Genomic DNA, 22,333 nt, shown 5'->3' with positions numbered 1-22,333 from the left:
TATGAAAGGGTGTTCCCAGAAGCCTTAGGTGTGGATGGTGAACACAAGAGATTAAGATTTGAGCCACAGAACAAAAACAAGTGCATTTTGGTTTTTTCCTATTTTTTGTTCTCCCAAAATGCAAAGTCTATTTTAATGACACATAGATTATTCCATTCCACAAATATTAATGAGCATCTTCTTTATGTCAGGGACAGTATCAGATCCTAGGAATTTAGAAGTGATAAAGACAAGGTCTTGTAATCAAGGAAGTGGGTAATAAAGGTGATAGGACAAATATGTAGGTCACCTTGGTCATGAGCAGCTATAAAGGCTGTGAGAGGTATCTCTGACATTCAGAGGAGGGAGGACTTGGATGTGGCCTGGTGGACTAGGCAAGTTACCATGGAGGTGGTGACCTTGAACTGAGTGGTAGAAAGCATGGATGAGGGGTGGAAGTGGGCAAGAAGGGTCTTCATCAGACTTGGGTGGCATTGAACTTGGTCCTTCCCCACCAATCCTAGAGAGATCTCCACAGTAATCAGATCCCTCTCAGGCCCCCAGAGATGTCATCTAGACTTGGCCAGTGTACCCACCCCAATCAGGCCACTCTGAAGGCCACAGCCTCTGGTCACTCATTCGCACGGGATTCCCTTTGGCCCACATCCTGCTGCATGCCACTCACTGAGGAATTCAGCCCTGGGTATTGTGAAACATTCATATAAATAGTCCACACACAGCTGCCCTCCAATAATATGTAGCCTGAAGGCTTCCCTGGAGGATCTATAAAAGGCCTCCAGACTCCTCCTTCTGGAATGATTTGTCCACACATCCTCCTCTAGGGTAAGGCTACCTCTGGGTGAGGAGACACTTGTATGTCCCTCACTCAGACGCTGCCAAGGCAGGCCTGATCTCTCCTCTCACTTCTGCCCAGGGGGTAGATAAGCCAGGTAAGAGAGCTTTGGGGCAGGGAGAAAGGAAGGGAGGTGGTCCCCACAAAAGACCTCAAATGATTTAACATGGGAGAAAGTCATAGAAGCCAGAGGGTCTGAAGAAGCGAAGAAGATACACCCAGGCTTAGGAATCTCAGGGCAAAGTAAGACTGAGTGAAGAAAGAGCAGAGATTCATTTCTCCTTTACACCTGACAATGGTGGACCCTGGTCTGGGAAAGTAGACAATCTACTCAACTCAGCTTCACTTTGTTTAAGAAGGGGAGTAAGTTATTAGCTTGGTTCTTGGTGAGTGGGTCCCCTGGGAGTTCCCACCATGGCTTACTCCCCAAATTTACCCACTCAGATCCATTTCTGTCCCTCCTAGGATGGATTTAGCAGATTGTAAATGCCAGCTTTATTTTGACAGCTCCAGCCCATGGAGAAAAGAAACGGATACCCAAGGCCCTGACTTAACTGAATTCTCTTTTTTCCTTTCAGCTTCCACTTGCTAACCCAATGATGTCACAGCAGAAGCAGCAAGCCTGGGAGCCCCCTAGTGCTCCCAAATGCTCATCTCCCCAGTGCCCAACCCCCACCCTGGCTGTCTGCTCTGCTCCTTGCTGTGACCCCCATTCAGGAGGCTGTGATTCTGGTTCCCAAAAGCCTGGGAAGCAGAGTCCTGGCCGTTCTCAGAGGGCTCACCGCAAGAAGCCCCGCTGCCTCAGTGGTGGCACAGTCTACCACATCAAAGAGGAGGAATGCTGAGGTGACCAGCCCAAAGGAGAGGGACATGGGTACAGTTGCCCTCTCCCATCCAGCTTTCTGCACTCACACCGCTGGGAAGCTCAGGCTCTCCCCCTCTAGTTAGTGCTGGGAAACACTTCCTGGCCCCTATAAGCCGCACTCCTGCTTCAGTCTTCCACCCGCCCCTTCAGCTCAGCAGCAACGTGGAGCCTGAGCCCTGGCTGCTGTGAATCCCTGAGGTTGCCAGAGGGACTGAGGCTTCCACAAGTGGATGCTGCCCCTTCTTTCCTTCCAAGATGTGGACTGGTGGTGTTTCAGAGACACATGGTTTGAGATTTCTGTCTCAGCATCCTTATAGCCATCAACCTATGTCATTGCATAATCCTTACATTGAAAGATTTTGTGTGACAAACATATGTTGAGCATCTACTCTATACTGTGCTCTGTGTTCCCAGATGTAATAGGAGATTTGTTTCTGTTCTAGAAAAGCTTACAGTCTAGTGGGAGAAACAGTGTTACATTGTAGATTGAAATATGCAGACTAATAAATACAATTTCAAGGTGATTGACATACTTCTTTTTTTTTCTCACTTTGTGTGAACTCAATGGGGGAAAAGAGTACAAAAGATCAAGGAAAGAAGGGAAAGACTCATCCTGATGGTGTAGATTAAAAGTGGTGTCCCTGGAAAGAGAAATCTGAAGCAGAGAGAGCATGTTGCTTGGGGGAGAACCGACCTCTGGGGTGGGTAGCATTTCAACAGGGCTTTTAAAGACAAGCGGACTTTGGTGTTGGGGATGGAACAAGGATGAGGAACTTTCCAGGTAGAAATGATACTTTTCATGTACAAGTGGGATACTTGCCACTGACACGGATTTCAATTTGGCTAGACTGCCAGCGTGAGAGGATCGTATGGAATAGCTCATAGCCAGGTATGAAACTGCAGCTCCCAAAGGACTTTTGCCCTGGGGTGGGGAGGACCTGAGGTAAAGTAGAGGGGCCTGGAGGGGCTTGAGGCTCAACATGGTTGCATATCAATATAAGTTCCGGGTAATAATTTTTAGTTGATTCCCATTTTCTGGGGGAAACTGAAAATATGTTTTTAACTAAGTACCCATCCCAATGGATTCTATTGCTCAGTCTCAGGGCAGAGAATCAGCCTGTCTACAATTCCCAAAACACAAGATGTCCATTTCCAGAGCTTAGCAGTCCTGACTGCTGGAACCTGGTTTTGCCTCTGCTACGATATATCTCTCTGTATAGGCATATAGATAGAGCATAATTTTATATAATTTTGAATGTGTAATTTTTCTCACTAATCAAATGATGCATGCCTGTATAAAGATGTTTTAATGTAAATAAGCATAAGGAAGATGATTAAGACCAACCAAAAATCTTATCACCTAAAAATAACTACTGCTAATAACTTCAGGATCTATTTCCAAACTTTATAAAAAATCACAAAATAAGATCATTTCAGAATACTTTGTAACCTGATCTTTTACTTAACAGTACGATTGTCAATACTCTTCTGTGCTAACAAATATTGATCAACACTATTATAGTCCATCCTGTGAACGCACCATGATTTGTGTAAATAGTTTCCTGATTTGGGGCACGTATATTGCTTCCACTCTTTTGCTGTCTAAACAACAGTAAAAAAGTTTTTTCGTTGGTGATTATTCTTAGTAATTTTCCTAAGATAAATTTTTAGAATTGGAATTCTAGAATTGTTAAAGACTGTGAAGACTTTTTTCAGACTCTCCAGGAAGACTGCATCTTAGAGGCAATGAAAATGCCTCCATTTAAGAAAATCACTTTGGAGAAAGGGATTTCTTTTGTTCAAGAGCAAGAGTGAGTACTATGTTAAAAAATTACTCTAGTTAGGGGCACCTGATGACTCAGTCATTTAAGTGTCTGACTCTTGATCTCAGCCTCAGGTCATGATCCTGGGGTCCTGGGATAGAGTCCTGCATGGGTTTCTGAGCTCAGCAGGAAGTCTGCTTGAGATTCTCTCTTTCCTTCTCCCTCTGCCACGCCCCCCCGCCCTGCCATGTGCACACTCTCCCTCTCTCTCTCAAATAAATAAATATTATAAAAAATTACTCTAGCTAAAAGAAAAATCCAGTTTGTTGGGGAAAAAAAACAAAACACTTTCTGAAAAACTTGCCAAGTATCTACTTATTTTACTGTCACGAAATCCATACTTTTTTAAAAAAGATTTTTTATTTATTTTATTTGAGAGAGAGAGTGTGAGCAAGCATGAGCAGAGGTGAGGGGAGAAGGGGTGGGGGGAGGGGGGAGGCAGAGAGAGAAGCAGACTCCCTGCTGAGCAGGGAGCCCAACATGGGGCTCCATCCTAGGACCCTGAGATCATGACCTGAGCCGAAGGCAGATGCTTAAGCAATTGAGCCACCCAGGCACCCCATGAACTCCATACTTTCAAAAAAAAAAGATTAGATACTTTCTCCTTCTGAGGGAAAAAGGGTGCTATTTATTGTATAAAGCAATGCCTTATGAATTTTGACATACCATTGCTTGAAATTCCATATTTAGCTCGTAAGTTTTAAATATCCTTGATTTTAGATATTCAGCTATGTTTGTGTGAGAGAATTCTGGGGGAAAAAATCTAATTTTCCCCTAAAATACCAGGATTTGGTTGATTGTGCAAAGCTTAATATGTAAGAATCTCTTTTTTTTTTCTATTTTTTATTTCTGTTCTTTATTGAACATGGACATTCACCAAATAACAATTACAAAAAAAAAGAGTTTTGATAGAAACAAATTTTCTTTGACAAGAGTACTATTTAATAACTGGCCTACTCAGATTCCCTAATCAATACTTGGATTTCCTTTGCTAATTGTTCACCTTATGTATTATTGCATACTACACTGTTTAGCCTGTATCAAATTGATTTTGAAATTTCTACATCAGAAAAAAAAACAGTGATTTGATCATTATTTTTCTTCATAAAGGTCTGCATTTGGAATCTTCACATTTTCTAAATATGTGTGTACATCAGAAATGTCAATATTATAGAGTGTCTTTTTGGTGTGGTTTCATTTTAATATTGTTCATTTACCTTTGTTATATAATAAATAATTAAAAATGCAAACGTCACATTTTGTGCAAAATGGCCTATATCCAAAATCTTACATTTATAGCGACAGCCAAAATAAGTAAGTGGCACTGACAGGGTTTTTTTTTTTTTTTCTACTATATCTAACATCATAGTTTTAACGAATGTTAAGTAGTTACACATTTTTAACATTTCCTAAATAGAAAATTTCATTTTGACATTTGATATTTAATATGATCTCTTGATATTTAATATGCTCTTTTGTCTAATTCTTAAAAAATGTGACTTCAGTATTATATGGACTAAAGAAAGAACATGTAAATTTTTTTAGAAAGCAAGTTGTGACACGTTTTAAAGAGCTCCTTTAGGGACTTTGAAAGAGCCATGTTGAATTCACCTGGGGGAAACTTGGGTGAACGATTCAATAGGTCTCTGTCCTCACCAGTTTCCAGTGCAGTCTTCCAGAAGGGACGTTCTCACCTGGGAACTGAACTGAGCCCAGTGACCTCACACCCTGCCTCAAGAGTGTCCTGCTCTCCTGGGTCTCCGTTGGGAGACACAAGCCCTCACCAGCCTAGCCAACGGTCACCACTAGGGCTGCCAGCCTAGCCCCCGCCCTGGGTCCGGTGCATTTTCAGCAGCTTCCTTTACAATGTCTGACAGACCCTACTTTACTACATATTATATGCTCCATGATATAGCACAAATAGTAATAAAAAGTCATTACTTTTATTTATTCCTGTAAAGTTGCCATTAATAAAATATGAAACCAAAATCATCCTAAGGCAAAACAAGCTATGTCGTGCTGATTTCATCTTTTATTTAGTGGGAAGTCAAGAAATGTTGCCTCAACTTGGCAGGTGAAGAAATAGGGTTTGAGTCACAGTATTTAAAGTTATAGAGGTAGCCCACAGCAGCATGAAAAATAAAACATGTCTAAATAAGAGGAAGGGAGGGAAGGGATGACAAATGTGAGCTTAATCCATTGTGCTTCACTGGGGAAGTGAATAGGTACACCTAAAAGGAGGCAAAGAAATAAATGCATACACAGATTATTTAGAATGAAACTTATTTTTTTTCATATTACAACCTATTGAATTACCTGATTTTTAATTTTCATGTAAATGTACTACTTTATTTTATAAAATCACATCCTGTTTTTATATGCATCTGTGTGAGTCCTAGGCCAAACCTTCCTTAACAGAATGAGTACACAGTCAGACACCTGTCAGATGAAACCCATTTCAAATCTTTGAAGACCCTGAGATCTTATGCAAGTTTCTGTGCCCTTCTATGCCTCAGTTTTCTCATCTAAATATTAGGTAAAATGATAGTATGTGCCTCATGAGACTGTGGAGGGAATTATATGTGATATTATAGGTAACATATTTTGAAATATTTAGCTCGATAAATATTAGTTGTAACTTACATTTGGGGTGCACTTAATTGTTTTTGAAGATTTTATTTGACAGAGAGAGAGAGAGAGTGCTTGAGCGTGCATAAGTCAGGTGGGGTGGGGGAGAGTGAGAGACAGAATCTCAAGAAAACTCTGCACTGAGCATGGAGCCCAAAGTGGGGCTCCTTCTCACAACTCGGAGATGATGACCTGAGCTGAAATCAAGAGTCAGTCGCTTAACCGACTGAGGTTAAGGTGCCCCATTAGGTGCACTTAATTTTTAAAGTAGGCTTTTTTATTGCGGGTAGTTAAGATTTACAGGAAAGTTGCAAAGATGGTACAGAGAATTTCCCATGTTCCCTGCATCCAGTTTCCTCTGTGGTTTAGATCTTATATTAGCATGGTACAATTATTACAATTAAAGAATCAATATTGATATATTATTATTAACTAAAGTCCATACCCATATTCTATTGGGTTTCCTTAATTTTTACCAGATGTCATTTTTGTGTTCCTGGATTCTATCCAGGATGCCACATTACATTCAGTTGTCTTGTCTCCTTAGGATCCTCTCGACGGTGACACTTTTTTAGACTTATCTTATTTTCAGTGACCTTGACAGTTTTGAGGGGTGCCAGTTAGGTATTTTGTAGAATATCTCTCAACTGAGATTTGTGTGGTGTTTTTCTCATGCTTAGAATTGGATTATGGGTCTGGGGGAGGAAGATCGCAGGGGTAAAGCCACCGTATCAAGGGTACATGCTGTCAACATGCCATCTCTGTCGAAACTGACTGACTGTGCTAGTGTCTGCAAGTTTTCCACTGTAAAGTGCTCTTTTTCTTTCCCTACCACACTTCTCTTTTTGGAAGGAAGTCATTAAATGCAGCCCATTCAAAGAAGTAGGGAGTTATGCTCCACCTCCTTGAGGGGACTCTACTACAAATTATTTGGAATTTTTCTGTAGAAAGATTTGTCTGTTCATCCGTCTCTCTCTTTTTTAAACTTTATCATTCATTAATATCAGTATTAACTCACAGATATTGGATATCTATGTTACACTTTGGGTTGTAATCCAATGCCCTGCTGTCCAATAGACAGAGCTTGGAAATATATATGTGTATATTAACTAGTCTCTGCACACATACCCATAATTATTTCTGTAGTTATCCATCTGTGTCTATATTAAGCTGAACATGAGTTCATACTGATGCCTGCAACTCTAATTCAGTCCATGGTTTATTCTAGACTTTGTAAAAGGAGATTTCAAAATGGAGTAAGCAAGCCTTGCTAGGAAGCCACAGAAAGAAGAATATATGTGCATCCTCGTGGAACAAACTATTAACTTTTTACCAGCTGCAAGCGCACAGCCTGAACTTAACTCCCTCTTCACCATGACCCCTGAATTATTCGCATTCTTCACTACAAAGGAGCCAATGTGATTTGACAAGTTTCAATCCCTTATTTGCATATTAACCCAACCAACTCCAGTTAACCAGGTTTCAATCCCTGTTTTGCAGAGAGGACATAAATGACAACTGTACTCATGACCTCTTGCTTTTATAACCCTGTCCCCTCTTGATTTTCCTCAGAACATGAATCAGGTTTCTACCTGAATCTGTCTCCAGAATTGCAATTCTAGTTGCCCAAATTAATGCCTGCTTATTTAAATTTTCAGTGAATTCTTTCTTAGCCAACACCCCCTTCTTGCTATCTGTAACCTCTCAGTGAGAAATCTGGCTCCCGCCATCTGCCACACACTGACATATTTGTTTAATCCCAGTATGCAGATATGGTGTCTTCTATTTTGAAAACAAAATTATGAGATGCGTAGGAGTCAGTGCATGCTAAATGAACAATATTTTCTTACCTCTAGAGCTATAAAGACTGTTGATTAAAGAGGAAAGAATGAGTGAGCCAGCATCCTTGAAGTCTGGGTAAGGATGGGTCAGGGGAAAGACAGGACATCCTTAGGATCAAGGGACTAAATTGAAATGGATGATCTTTCACGAGGACCTCCACTCACTAGAGACCATCTCCCAAACAGGCTCTGCTCGGCTTCCTCTTCCCACCATCCCACCATAGCAGCCCCAGTTCCCACAAACTTCCATCGCATGGTTTAGGCATAAAGCGTGAAGTCATGGACACCTGTGTGGGACTATAGACAGGAGAAAACCTCATTCCATACCCAGACACAGGTTAGAACAAGTTTGGATTCTCCCTATGAACCAGAGTGGGAGAAGGCATAGAATCTTTATCATAAAAGTACATGTGGAAAATCAGAAAGCAAAGTGGGACAGCCTATGAGTAAATAAAAAGGGCATAAATATTCAGTCTGTGACACACACAGTTAATCTACCTCAGACTAATGATTAGTTCTGAACTTCCTGGCAGATAGAATATGTAGAGAGACAAATGGCCTAATAACATAGCTTTCAAGGGAAGTCTTGCCTCTTAACAATGGAGTCTGAAGGAAATTGTTGCAATCATCAGCAATATACTTAACATCATTGCTAAAACAGTCACAGAAGAAAATGGCAAACCACTATTGTTTTGTCTCCCACTGAAAAAAGCACATAGCATTAAAATGAAGTGCTGCTTATGAAATGACAGAGAGGGTCAGCCAAGGAAAAGGCAGATGCCTAAAAGCAGAAGGTCTCTCAGTTCTAGCCAGAACTTGGTTCACCAGGGATAGAATTCACTTGTTTGTAAACTGTGGCCAACAAAATACCTTCATTCTTTATTCTGGTGTGAGATAAGATAAAGGGGCCTAAATGAATGTGTTCCTCACTGCTTTGTTCACCCCCTGGTCAGGCATCATCTGACACCTGACCAGTATAGGACCCCCCCCCAATTCTCTCTCTCTCTCTCTCTCTCTCTCTCTCTCTCTCACACACACACACACACACACACACAAGTCTAACTTCTACACTTCTCTCTACTTAGCACCTGCCATCCTCCTCCTGGAGCTTCAGCAGGCCCTCCCTACATGGTCCTATAGTTGTCTTCATTATTCTGATTGAAGGTCCAGGAATTTTTACCCTTATCTCTGACAGGTTCTTTCTGTTTTGTTTTGATTGCCACAGGACGAGAAGTGACTGGCACACCCTAAGCCCCATGCAAACTCAGTCCCTTCCTGGATCAAGCATTAACTCTACTCCTTTCTCTGGTGCCTAGTTAGTTTGCTCTTACAGGTATTGGGTAGTGAATTGTAGGGAACTTTCCCCTTATAGCTTTATATAATAACCCTGATATATGAGAACCATTTCTCAAATATTTGACTGGAGTTTACCTTAAATTCTTGCCTGATCCATCTCAGTATCCATTGCCACAGCTAAAACCCCAACCCATGCAAGGCCCATGGGATTTCTGTAGAAGGTGGTGGTGGTCCTTAGGGTGAGGTAGGAAGAAGGTTGTGAAACCAGCTTTTCTGGGTCACTGACACATTCTCTTGGCATTCACTGGTATTTATAAATCTTTGGAGAAATAAAAATATTGATCCTCATCACTGAGGGACACAGAACTAGCCAAATAATTAATAATAATAATAAAGTATTATAAATATTATAACAACAACAAAAGACAATAAGAGTCTTTAGCCAAATAACAACAATAACAATAAATTATTATATAAGTATTATAACAACAAGGGATGAAGAACCACCCAAATAATGAAAATAATAATTATTATCCTAAGTATTATAGCAACAACAACACAAAGAGCAATGGCAGCAATTTGTATTTACACAGAGCTTACTGTGGAGGAACACTCTTCTATCACTGTACACATGTTACTCATTTAATCCTCACAACAGCTTTATGAAATAGATATAATTTTTATCACCATTACAGATGAGCAATCGAGGCACAGAGGAAACAAGTGACAAGCCTAATGTTGTGCAACCAATAAGTAAGGGAACTTGGAATTAAAAGCTAGGTGATCTGAGTGCAGACACTTAACTCTGTTGCTGTGCCCCCAAGAGGGTAGTGTTGGAATGAATATGTTCTCCTCTTGCTATCTATGCCCTTCTCCTCCCCACCCACCCCCAAGCATAAACACTGGGTTGGAAATCAACTGACCTTATATTAGTCCTAATTCTGCCACTATTTTCACTCTATGAATTGAATAAAATGACTTATCTGAATCTTCAACTCTCATTTGTGAAAGGAAGTCATATAACCAAGCCAAATGGCATATTTTATTGTTAATTAATCCACTCATTCAATAAGTAATTAAGTGCCAACTATATGTCAAGAACTGCTTTTTTAAGGCATTATTATTATTTCTTTATTATCCGATGCATGCATTTATTAGAGAAAATTTTCTAACAAAATAACAGTCTAAAAAGAAATGGGCTGCTTTGTGAGCTAATGAGTTCTTCAACTAAAAGTGTTTTAATTTAGCACAGAAAGCTCATCATTAGGCATATGGGAGAGGGTATGGAAGCACCAGGTAGAAAACTACACTAGATGTTTGCTAAGAGTCCTCCAGGGCTGAATGATTTTCTGAGTTGCCTGTATTCCCTACATCTTTTAACTGTCTATGAAGGTCCCTGGAAGAGCTTGGAGGAAGGTCGAAGGCTGTGGAAATATTACTAGAATGTTTCGTGGACTGGCTACAATTCTGTGGCACTACAAGAACACTCGAGGACTATGGTTCCCAAACTAGCAGAATCCCCTGGCGATTTAAACATTGCAAATCCTCAGGACTCATTCCATGGAGATTATGACTCAATAGGTCTTAATTGGTGACAGGAATCTGAATTTTAGGGCTTTTCAGATGGTACAACCAGGTTTAGAGTCCCTGATCTATAAAAGCACACAGAGCAAGACCGAAAGAATAGTTTCCTTGTTTCACGTAATCCTTGCTGGGTTGGCTCTACTGCTCTAGAACTGAGACTATGTGATCAGCACCTGCCCTTAAACTCTCCAATGCTCAACTTTTCCATATGTGGTGATATCCACCCAACAGGGTTGTTAAGAGGAGAAAACAAAACATGTGAAATGTAGTACAAATGTGGGGGTGGGGTGGGAGGTGGGTGACCACTGTCTCCAGAAGTGTGAAAGGCTAAGAACTATAGGTTCTCAGAATGACAGAGCAGAAGGTCCTGATGTCACAGATGAAAGCGCAGGCCCAAAAAGTCTGAGGAATTTGCCTAAGTCTTCTTAATGCCTGCCCCCTATGCTCACATTTTATAGTACCGACCTTCCTAGGTAAAGATAATGCGACAGATCCAACTGGAAGCAAGCCTTGCAGTTTCATAGTCCCTGTCTTTCTCTAAAGATTCTGAGATGTCTTAATTACAGGACAAAGGATATAGTCTACTGAGTTATCTCCCTTTGGCACAGTGGAGAGAATGATAGTGAAGTCATTAGCGTGGCGTTGTGATGAGTCAGAGATATTATCAGTACAAGCAGTCTTTAAGAATGGGAGGATGGGGGCGCCTGGGTGGCTCAGTTGGTTAAAGCGACTGCCTTCGGCTCAGGTCATGGTCCCGGAGTCCCGGGATCGCGTCCCGCATCGGGCTCCCTGCTCGGTGGGGAGCCTGCTTCTCCCTCTGACCCTCCCCCCTCTCATGTACTCTCTCTCTCTCTCATTCTTGCTCTCTCAAATAAATAAATCTTAAAAAAAAAAAAGAATGGGAGCATGTTGGAGCGGAAGGCCTGTCCTGCTCACTCTGCTGGGAGGAACCCACCTCTCCCATCAGAAGAGAGGAATGAAGTTCACAAGAGCAAGAAAGCTCTGTCATTATAGGCTGTGGGGTCTTCTTTCCTGGAAGATTTACAAATATCTTCTTGGGATCAGTGTCTAGAGGAAGAGGATAGGCAAAGTGTCCTCTCTTCATCCCTTCCTATCTTAGGACTTAAAAGATATTGTTTGATAGTGACATTTGTAGACACAAGACACCACAGGATGTTTTAGCTATTGCCCCACTCACTGAGGTCAGCTAAGGGTCCAGGGTGGAGCCTGGGATTGAAAGAAGGAATCCTTGCATTTGTTACATAGTAGAAGGATCCTCATGACTATGAAGGACAACAGCTCAGGAAGTCAGTCACCCTGGTTTAGTGTGATCTGGCAGCCCTGAGCACGAGCTCTCATCATTACATCAGGGATCAAGAAAAAAACAACAAAGGCAAACACTCATTTCACAAATGGAGACCCTGAGGCCCAGAAGAAGCAAATGACCCATGGCTGGTCAGTGTCAGGCCCGGGCCTGTGCTCCAGGGATGACCTGCTACTTCAATCCAGTAGAGTTTTCTGCAGTTGGAGACATTACAGAAAAGAAGGGCTGTAATGCCAGAACTGATGATATTGGTGTGTGTCCCCCAGTCCCACAGGAACAGGACTCAGAAGCTGGGAAATGCCTGGGACCACAGTGAATAATTACAATGCTTATATTGTAACTGCAGCTTACAGAACACTTACTCAGTGCTGGCATGGTGTTGATTTCTTTGCTCATAACATTTGTTTTAACCATCACATTATACATGGTCTCTAGCCTGCACTATACAGATGAGGGAGGGTGGCTGGCTTTTGAGGCCACCTCATGGAAGTGATGGGAATATGTTATGCTGAGTTGGTCTTGTCTCCTTTCTTTTATCCACTAATTGGGACGGCTTAAGACCCATAAGGCCAGGTCATTGAACCCAGATCATTACTGTTCCCTCCACCCCAAGAACAGCACAAGCTGCATCAGTCCTTCAAAAAGCCAGGTATAAGTCCCATTGCCTCAAAATGGATGAAAAGACCTAAATGTGAGACAGGGATCCATCAAAATCCTAAAGAAGAACACAGGCAGCAACCTCTGTGACCTCGGCTGTAGCAACTTCTTGCTAGACATGTCTCCAAGGGCAAGGGAAACAAAGGCAAAAATGAACTATTGGGACTTCATCAAGATAAAAAGCTTTTGCACGGCAAAAGAAACAGTTGACAAAACCAAAAGACAACTGACAGAATGGGAGAAGATATTTGCAGATGTCTTATCAGATAAAGGGCTAGTATCCAAAGTCTATAAAGAACTTAATCAAACTCAACACCCAAAGAACAAATAATCCAATCAACAAATGGGAAGAAGATACAAACAGACATCTCTCCAAAGAAGACATCCAAAAGGCCAACAGACACATGAAAAAGTGCTCAACATCACTTGGCATCAGGGAAACACAAATTAAAACCACAATGAGATACCACCTCACACCAGTCAGAATGGCTAAATTTAACAAGTTGGGAAATGACAGATGTTGGCGAGGATGCAGAGAAAGGGGAAACCCTCTTACACTGTGGTATGAATGCAAGCTGGTGCAGCCACTCTGGAAAACAGTATGGAGATTCCTCAAGAAGTTGAAAATAGAGCTACCCTACAACCCAGCAATTGCACTACTAGGTATTTACCCCAAAGATACAAATGTAGTGATCCGAAGGGGGCACCTGCACCCTAGTGTTCATAGCAGCAATGTCCACAATAGCCAAACTGTGGAAAGAGCCCAGATGTCCATCAACAGATGAATGGATAAAGATAATGTGGTATATATATATATATATATATATATATATATATATATATATATACAAAGGCATACTGCTCAGCCATCAAAAACTGAGATCTTGCCATTTGCAATGACTTGGATAGAACTAGAAGATATTATGCTAAGTGAAATAAGCCAATCAGGGGACGACAATTATCATATGATCTCACCCATATGTGGAATTTAAGAAACAAAACAGAGAAGCATAGGGGAAGGGAGGGAAAAATAAAACAAGATGAAATCAGAGAGGGAGACAAACCATAAGAGACTCTTAACCATAAGAAACAAACTGAGGGTTGCTGGAGGTGACGGGGGTGGGGGGATGGGGTAACTCGGTGATGGACATTAAGGAGGGCACATGATGTAATGAGCACTGGTATATAAGACTGATGAATCACTCAACTCTACCTCTGAAACTAATAATACACCATGTTAATTAATTGAATTTAAATAAAAAAGAAAGAAAGAAAAAATCCCATTGCCCTTGGGAGGACCATGAATCCTCTCCCAGTGCTGTTTGCTAGGGTCGGACCCACATGTCTGCTTGCACACTGGGATTCTGGCCCATAGGGGGATTGTCCGAAGGTCTGACTCCTCCAACAGAAGGAAGATCCTTGTTTTCCTTTCTTTCATCACTTGGGAATTAGCATGATAAGAATCTCATGCATGCCAATGCTGCCCTCACCCTTCTATTAAGGGACACACCTAAGACAGGCAGGAATCCATAGCATGCTTGAATCCTCAAATAGACAGGATGGTGAGGAAGTGCTTGGGCAGCTAAGAACAGAATCCAGGAATGCCTGGGCTGTATGCGGACTGGATTCAGCCAAGTAAAGACCCTCCAATCACCTTCCAACTGGTCCCTTTGTCTACAAGCTCATTAATGAGAACTCCCTCGAGTCCAGATCTGATCCACACATCAAACTTATATCCTGGCCATTCACCACAGACTTCAGCTTCTTGAGTAACCAAATCACAGCACCTAAGGTCACCTGAGCTGAGTGATCTTTCTAAAATGTAAATCTCATCAGGTTCTTCCTTTTGCTTAAGTGGTCAAGGGTGGCCCAACTGTCCCTGGTCAAACCTTTTAAAGCACCATGATTCTGTTTCCAAGTTAAAAGGAATGTATACCTTCAATACATAAAGCAGTCAAATTACTCTATAGCTGGGGTGAAGTGGAAGGCCCAGAGTGTTGTCTGCTCAGGCTCCCCCCATCCCAGGCAGCCCAAATAGTCAAGAACTAAGGATTTGTGGTATTTCAAAATGTGATTCAAAATTTTTAGCCCCCTCCCCCATGTGATGATGGGGGATGATGTTGGGAAAAGGAAGGAAATTAAAATGTATTTCCAACCTGCTCTCTGTCAAACATTATCTGTATTATCACAGTAAAATAGCTCTATGTGTTTGTTATATTTTTTAAGAAAAAGATTTTATTTTTTATTTATTTGTCAGAGAGAGAGAGAGAGAGACAGCGAGAGAGGGAACACAAGCAGGTTGAGTGAGAGAGGGAGAAGCAGACTTCCCACTGAGCAGGGAGCCCAATGGAGGGCTCAATCCCAGGACCCTGGCATCATGACCTGAGCTGAAGGCAGACAATTAATGGCTGAGCCACTCAGGCACCCCTATGAGTTTCTTATTGTTAATCCCATTTTTTGTTAATCCCATTTTAAAGATTTAAAAGAAAAAAAAAAGATGAGGCTCAAAAACATTAAATAACCTACCCATGGTTCAGATGCCAGTACCCCGACTCCAAGACCCACCTTCCAGCCTCCATGCGGTGTTAAGATGTGGAGCTGATATAGAAGACGATGAGGGGATGTGGGGTAGGCAGCTGGAAGGGCAGCCACAGAGAGCAGCTCATACTGCCCAGAGGGGTGGCTCTTGGAAGAACTGATGTTTGAATATCCCTGACAACAGGGTTCCAAGGAATGTAATTTGGAAGTCATTAATCTACAGCCATTAATCTATTCACCATTAGTCTAATCTCAAGTACATAACCCAACAAGTAAAGCTCTTAATGTTCTGGGCCCTTCCTTCTTTTCTGCCCAGCTAGTGTCTCAACACTATGCTCTTACCAAATATTATCTCCACTCTTTCCAGAAAAATCATGCCCCTACACATTTCTGTGCCTCCGCCTGTGCTCTTCTTCCCTCTGTCTAGAATGCCAGCTACCCCTCACCTTCTGACTGATGCCCACTCTGTTCCTGAGCCACAGTCTTTTTTAATCTGTAAAATGGGATTAACAATAAGAAACTCAATGAGCTGATGTATTGTGATAGTACAAATAACATGTTTGATGGATGGGAGGTTGAGAATAAATTTTAATTCCCTGTCTTTTCCTCACATTATCCCACTTACATCTTTTTTCTTTTAAGATTTTATTTATTTGTGTGTGAGAGAGAAAAAGTGAGAGAGAGAGAGCACAAGCAGAGGGAGCAGCAGGCAGAGGGAGGAGCAGGCTCCCCGCCGAGCAGGGAGCCCGATGTGGGACTTGATCCCAGGACCCTGGGATCATGACCTGAGCCGAAGGCAGACGTTTAACTGACTGAGCCACCCAGGTGTCCCCCACTTGCATCTTAAGACAAAGAAGTATCTTAATCTTCTCTGAATTCACAAAACCCTGCACATAACCATCATTCAGTAAATAAATGTCCTTAAAGTGGTATTTGCAAAGTTACTATAAGAAAGGAATTTCTGTTGGGATAAAAAATTTTCCTCACTGAACCAGTGGTTCATTGCTGTATTGGGTCAATACAATAGAACAATGTTTTACAAATTTTAAAAATTATTTGTAATATTTTAGTAGGGGCCATGCAGGGAAGGAGCATAACTTTGTCTATCCCTGCTGATCTGGGCTTTAGGAGCTCACATTCACAGCTAGGAGAGGCATAATTATATGAGTCACATACATACACAATGTTCTGCTTTGGCATAACAAGGCAAGAAGTTAAGTAATATCCTCTGACAACTGGGATTGACTAAATAGACTATATGGAGTTGCTACCTCATAGTGTGACTTACCTTCAAATATTCTACATCCTCATATACACACCAGCTGTCTCCACTTTGTGGAGTTCATCCCCACGCGAACCTCCAGACAAAATATGTTCAGGGAAAAGCAAAAACCGGGAAACGCAGCACTTGGGCTGAATGTTAGCTCCTTGGAGGTCTGATGCTCATAAATGCAAATATAGATTTGATCATGTACTGAAATCATCTGGTCCAGTCTACTCTGAAACCCAGAGGCAGTAGCAGAGCCAGAACCAGAGCTCTGTCTGACTTCACTGCAAAGTTCTTGAAGCTGGTCTGTCTGGGGGACCCCACCCTGGGAGGACCTCCCAAACCTGCCGCATGCACTTACTGCTGGCCTGGCCTCCCAAACTACTCTCTCTCAAGGTGTGAAAGGAGGGAGACCTTTGTCTCAACCACAAATAACTCATTAATTCAACAAATATTTTTTGAGCACTTACAAGATGCCAGGCACTGTGCAGGTGCTAAGAACATGGAGATTTCATTCTATCCAGGATGAGAGATACTGAAAAATAAATACAAGCATGGTGTTATAGAAATATGGGGCACCATGACAGCATTTCACAGGAAAAACTAATATAACCAAGGCTGAACATACAAGGATCCAGAACAAAGTAGCAGGGACAGGCCTTAGAAAAGAAAAGAGGCCATTCCTCTTGTAACAAGGAGATCATAAAGGATGGTTGCAGGCATAAGTAGGCTTAAAGACCTGGTAATGGGAAGTGGAAGTGCCTTACATTTGACAGCTACTCTCTGCCCCTTGGAGTAGAGGTCATATCTAATCTATTTAAAGGCATCAAAGAGTATTTGGAAGGTTTCAGAAAAGAGAAAAAGCATGGTGTGTGTGTGTGTGTGTGTGTGTGTGTGTGTGTGTGTGTGTGTGTGAACACGGAGAAGTATATGGAATCACCAAGCAGGTTTGGGCTCAGCCTGGATGGATGGTCATGATCTTATGATGGTGCCAACCTGCCAAAGTGTCTTTTTTGATGTTGTTTTTGTATTTATAGCAGCTAGGCATAACAGGGAGGAAGTGGCCAGGGTTGGGGTTTTGTCAGTCAAGTGCATTAATAAGCCAAAGGAGCAAGAAAATTTATTATATTGGTAAAAAAAGTGGTTGAAATGATAAACTAAACAAAATGGGTAGGAAGTGGCATGAAGAAGGGATCTGGTGGGCACAGAGGTAGTAGATTCCAGTGGACATGACCAAGTAGGTTGAAAAGAAGGGACTAAGGTCAAAGAAAGGGGTGCCTGGCTTCCAATTCAGACACTGCACAACTTTGAGCATCTCCTTTGTCCTCTCTGGCACTAAATTCCTCATCTATGTGTAGAGTATAGGTACTGGGCTGAAATCCTTTCCAGCAGGGCCTTTTATCCATGATGCTACATTGCTCCCACCTATGTCCTAGGGTGATCCAACACTTGTGGCCTTAGATTTTCATCTAAAGCTTCTATTGGATTCCTGCAGAAACCCTAAGTTCAGTCCCCAAGCATGGCCATTGTAAACTCCCTTGTAAATCATGATCTTCTTATCTTTATGGAACTCCTTCTAAATTTTACAGAAGGAAGGGATGCTCTGGGAAGATACTCATGAGGATCCAGTAGTGACCCAGTGTGATAAAGTGGCAGAATGACAGAGAAACACAGGAATGTGGGAAGTTGCCATCATAACCACCTGGTCGGGAAGAGCTTTCACATCATTGTGGCTCATTCCCTTGAATTGGGTGCAGGATGTGTATAAAAGACCTCCTCACTTCACTTGACCTATCCATTGCTTGCCTGACATTTGGAAAACAAGGTAAGTGTCCTTACCAATCTGATGGCAGTTTGGGGATAGCTGGGATGGCCACACCTCAGCTGAATGGGACAAGCCACTCCAGGTTGGAGAGAATGGGAACTAACTGGTAACTGCAGGAAGATCAGGCTCAAGGAAATCATCTGTTGGCTCAGAAGTAGCCCTCTCAGTAGGGAGGAATGTTAATTGAGATTGGGGTTGGGGTAGGGGAAGCTAGTCTGTAGGACAAGAGATACCCACACAGGGCCAAAAACTATAACTGAAGGCAGAGCCCATGATGGAAGAAAGAAAAAAAAAAGGGGGAGATGAAAAAGACAGGTGTAACCATGGACTCAGGCTAACCATGTGGTTTCTAGAATGCATAAATTAGAGTCCATCATAAAAATAATTTAAGACTTTGGAAACTACCCAACTCGCTGCCTTGGAAGTCAGTGGTCCTGGGAAAACCAGGACAGGTAGGAGAAGGTGTTACCCTGCCTGATTTCTCCTATTCCAGGAAAGTGGACTTCTCCACTGTAAAGATATGGGTCTTGGAGCATTAGAATCAGTTGTAGAACTTCAGACTCTGGAGAAAAATAGTGATACAAATAAAGTTTATAGTCACTGAACTTTCAAAATATCTGCATTGCTTTTTAGAGTAACTGAACTTTCTCTAAGATGTCCTGCCAGCAAAACCAACAGAAGTGCCAGCTCCCAGCCAAGTGCATCCCCAAGTGTCCACCCAAGTGGCTTCAGGCCACGGAAATGTATGAAAGACGTCCGTGGAAAAAAATGTTCATTTTAGAACACCTACTAACTCAACAGGAGATTGAAGGAAAGAATGGCAGCAACTCTCTGAACAGAAAAGCGACCACTTTCTCGAAGGTAGGATGTGTGGAGAAGTGAATCAGAGGCCATATTCAGGAAGATAGACGGCGGGGGAGGGGGCTTCCGTCAACCAGCTACGGGCAAGTGATAGAGCAGCAGAGCACAAAATCAGAACTTTTAGAAGTCCACTCCACTGAGGGATGTCGCTCCACTGTCTAAGAGGAGGGTGGAACCCTCGCTGGGACAGTGTGGTCTCAGGACCCTCAGGGTCACAGAAAGACCGGGGGTGCCTGATGGTGGCAGAGTTCCCAGGTATTGGAGCAGAGAAACCAGCTGCAAAGACAGAGCCAAGGAGTGGGCTCTCATCTTGGGGTCGCTATAAACTGTGATCCATGGCACAGTCAGGCCTCTGCTCTTCCAGCACGGACCCAACAAGCAGCAGATCCGGGGAGACTCCCCTTCCTCCCCCCGGAGGAGTGGCATGGGAGCGCACCACAGGAATCTGCTGGGTTTGAAGACTCCACATGGAGTCGTGTGCCAGAGACAGAAAACTTGGTCACTGGCCTGGTGATCACAGAGTGCGTCTGGAAACCAGGGAGACGGGAGTGATTGACTGCTTTCCTCTGGGGGTGCACTGAGGGGTGGGGACCCGAGTTCTTGGCTCCTCTGGAGTGGAGACTGAGACGCTGCCATTTTCACTCTCGTCCTCCAAAGCTGTACAGAAAGCTTGCAGGGAACAAAAGCTCCCAAGGCATACCCGAGCAGATTACTTAGCCTGGAGGATAAGGGTGGGTCAATTCCACCTCCAGCAAAGGCATTTGGGAACCATGGCAACAGGCCCCTCCCCCAGAAGATCAGCAAGAACAGCCAGTCAAGACCAACTTTACCCATCAATGAGAAAGGCAGATCTCCAGCGCCAGGGAAATACTGCACATAGAATTCATGGCTTTTCCCCATGATTCTGTAGTCTTTCAAGGTTAATTTTTTTAACTTTCTTTTTTTTTTCTTTTTCGCTTTTTCGACCAACATCTTATCAATCCCTTTTTTAAAAAAATCTTTTTAGTTTTCATTTTTAGAGTCATATTCTATCCCTTATACTAATAACCTTATTTTTGGTATATATATATAAGTTGTACTCTCTTTAAAATTTTGGGATACAGTTTCTTCTAACAGACCAAAATATACCCTAATCTTTAGTGTATGGCTTTGTACTAGTCTCCTGCCTGATCCCATTCTCTCCCCCCTTTTTTTAAATCCCCTTCTTTCTTTTCTCAAACAGCTTCTTATAAATTCCTTCTATAAAATCTTTTATAATTTTCATCTTTATAGTTATATTCCATCCCTTCATCTTATTAACCCTTATTTTTGGACATATGTAAGTTTTTCTTTCTTTAAAATTTTGGGAGGCAATTTCTTCAAACAGACCAAAATATGCCCAAAATCTAGTGTGTGCAACTGATCTATGCACCAGCCTGATCAAATTTGATCATATTCTGGTTTTTATTGTTTTGTTTTTGTTTGTTTTTATCTTTTTCTTTTTCTTTTTTTTTCTTTTTTCTTTCTTTACCTTTCTTTTCCCCGATTTCAGGTATTTTCTTATTTGTTTAGGGTATATTTTCTGGGGATATTGTTACCCTGTTAGCATTTTGTTCTCTCAATCATCTATTCTCCTCTGGACAAAATGACAAGATGGAAAAAATCACCTCAAAAAAAAGAACAAGAGGCAATACTGACTGCCAGAGACCTAATCAATATGGACATTAGTAAGATGTCAGAACTAGAGTTCAGAATCATGATTTTAAAGATACTAGCTGGGCTTGAAAAAAGCATGCAAGATACTAGAGAAACCCTTTCTGGAAAAATAAAAGAACTAAAATCTAACCAAGTCGAAATCAAAAAGGCTATTAATGAGGTTCAATCAAAAATGGAAGCTCTAACTGCTAGAATAAATAGACAGAAGAGAGAATTAATGATATAGAAGACCAAACGATGGAAAATAAAGAAGGTGAGAAAAAGAGATAAACAACCACTGGATTACAAGGGCAGAATTTGAGAGATAAGTGATACCATAATATGAAACAATATTAGAATAATTGGGATCCCAGAAGAAGAAGAAAGAGAGAGAGGGGCAGAAGGAATATTGGAGCATATTATAGCAGAGAACGTCCCTAATTTGGGGAAGGAAACAGGCATCAAAATCCAGGAGGCACAGAGAACCCCTCTCAAAATCGATAAAAATAGGTCAACACCCCAACATCTAATAGTAAAACTTACGAGTCTCAAAGACAAAGAGAAAATCCTGAAAGCAGCTCGGGACAAGAGATCTGGAACCTACAATGGTAGAAACATTAGCTTGGCAACAGACCTATCCACAGAGATCTGACAAGCCAGAAAGGACCGGCATGATATCTTCAGAGCACTAAATGAGAAAAATATGCAGCCAAGAATACTATATCCATCTAGGCTGTCACTGAAAATAGAAGGAGAGATAAAAAGCTTCCAGGACAAATAAAAACTAAAGGAATTTGCAAACACAAAACCAGGCCTACAAGAAATATTGAAAGCGGTGCTCTAAGCAAAGAGAGCCTAAAAGTAACATAGACCAGAAAGGAACACAGACAATATACAGTAACAGTCACCTTACAGGCAATACGATGGGACTAAATTCGTATCTTTCAAAGGTTACCCTGAATGTAAATGGACTAAATGCCCCAATCAAAAGACACAGGCTATCAGATTGGATAAAAAAAACAAAACCCATCAATATACTCTCTGCAGAAGACTCATTTTAGGCCCAAAGTCACCCCCGATTGAAAGTGAGGGGGTGGAAAACCATTTACCATGCTAACGGACACTAAAAGAAAGCCGGGGTGGCAATCCTTATATCAGACAAATTAGATTTTAAACCAAAGACTATAAGAGATGAGGAAGGACACTATATCCTACTTAAAGGATCTATCCAACAAGAAGATCTAACAATTGTAAATATCTATGCCCCTAACATGGGAGCAGCCACTTATATAACCTAATTAATAACAAAAGCAAAGAA

The 22,333-nt window shown here is 41.8% G+C and overlaps 1 protein-coding gene across 1 annotated transcript in view; it reads left to right on the top strand.

Moving 5' to 3' along the window:
• The first annotated feature begins 1,431 nt into the window (after window positions 1-1,431).
• The window catches only part of LOC113926359 (late cornified envelope protein 6A), a 48,888-nt gene continuing 27,986 nt past the window's right edge, over window positions 1,432-22,333 (top strand). Inside the window, 1 exon segment of the mRNA XM_027601148.1 lies at window positions 1,432-1,678. Within this exon segment, the coding sequence (XP_027456949.1) occupies window positions 1,432-1,678 (247 nt within the window).

Source organism: Zalophus californianus, chromosome 4 (genome assembly GCF_009762305.2).
Source record: "Zalophus californianus isolate mZalCal1 chromosome 4, mZalCal1.pri.v2, whole genome shotgun sequence".
Taxonomy (NCBI): Eukaryota; Metazoa; Chordata; class Mammalia; order Carnivora; family Otariidae; genus Zalophus; species Zalophus californianus.
The sequence above is the reverse complement of the archived record's forward strand: the minus strand, read 5'-3'. Positions and strand labels throughout refer to the sequence as shown.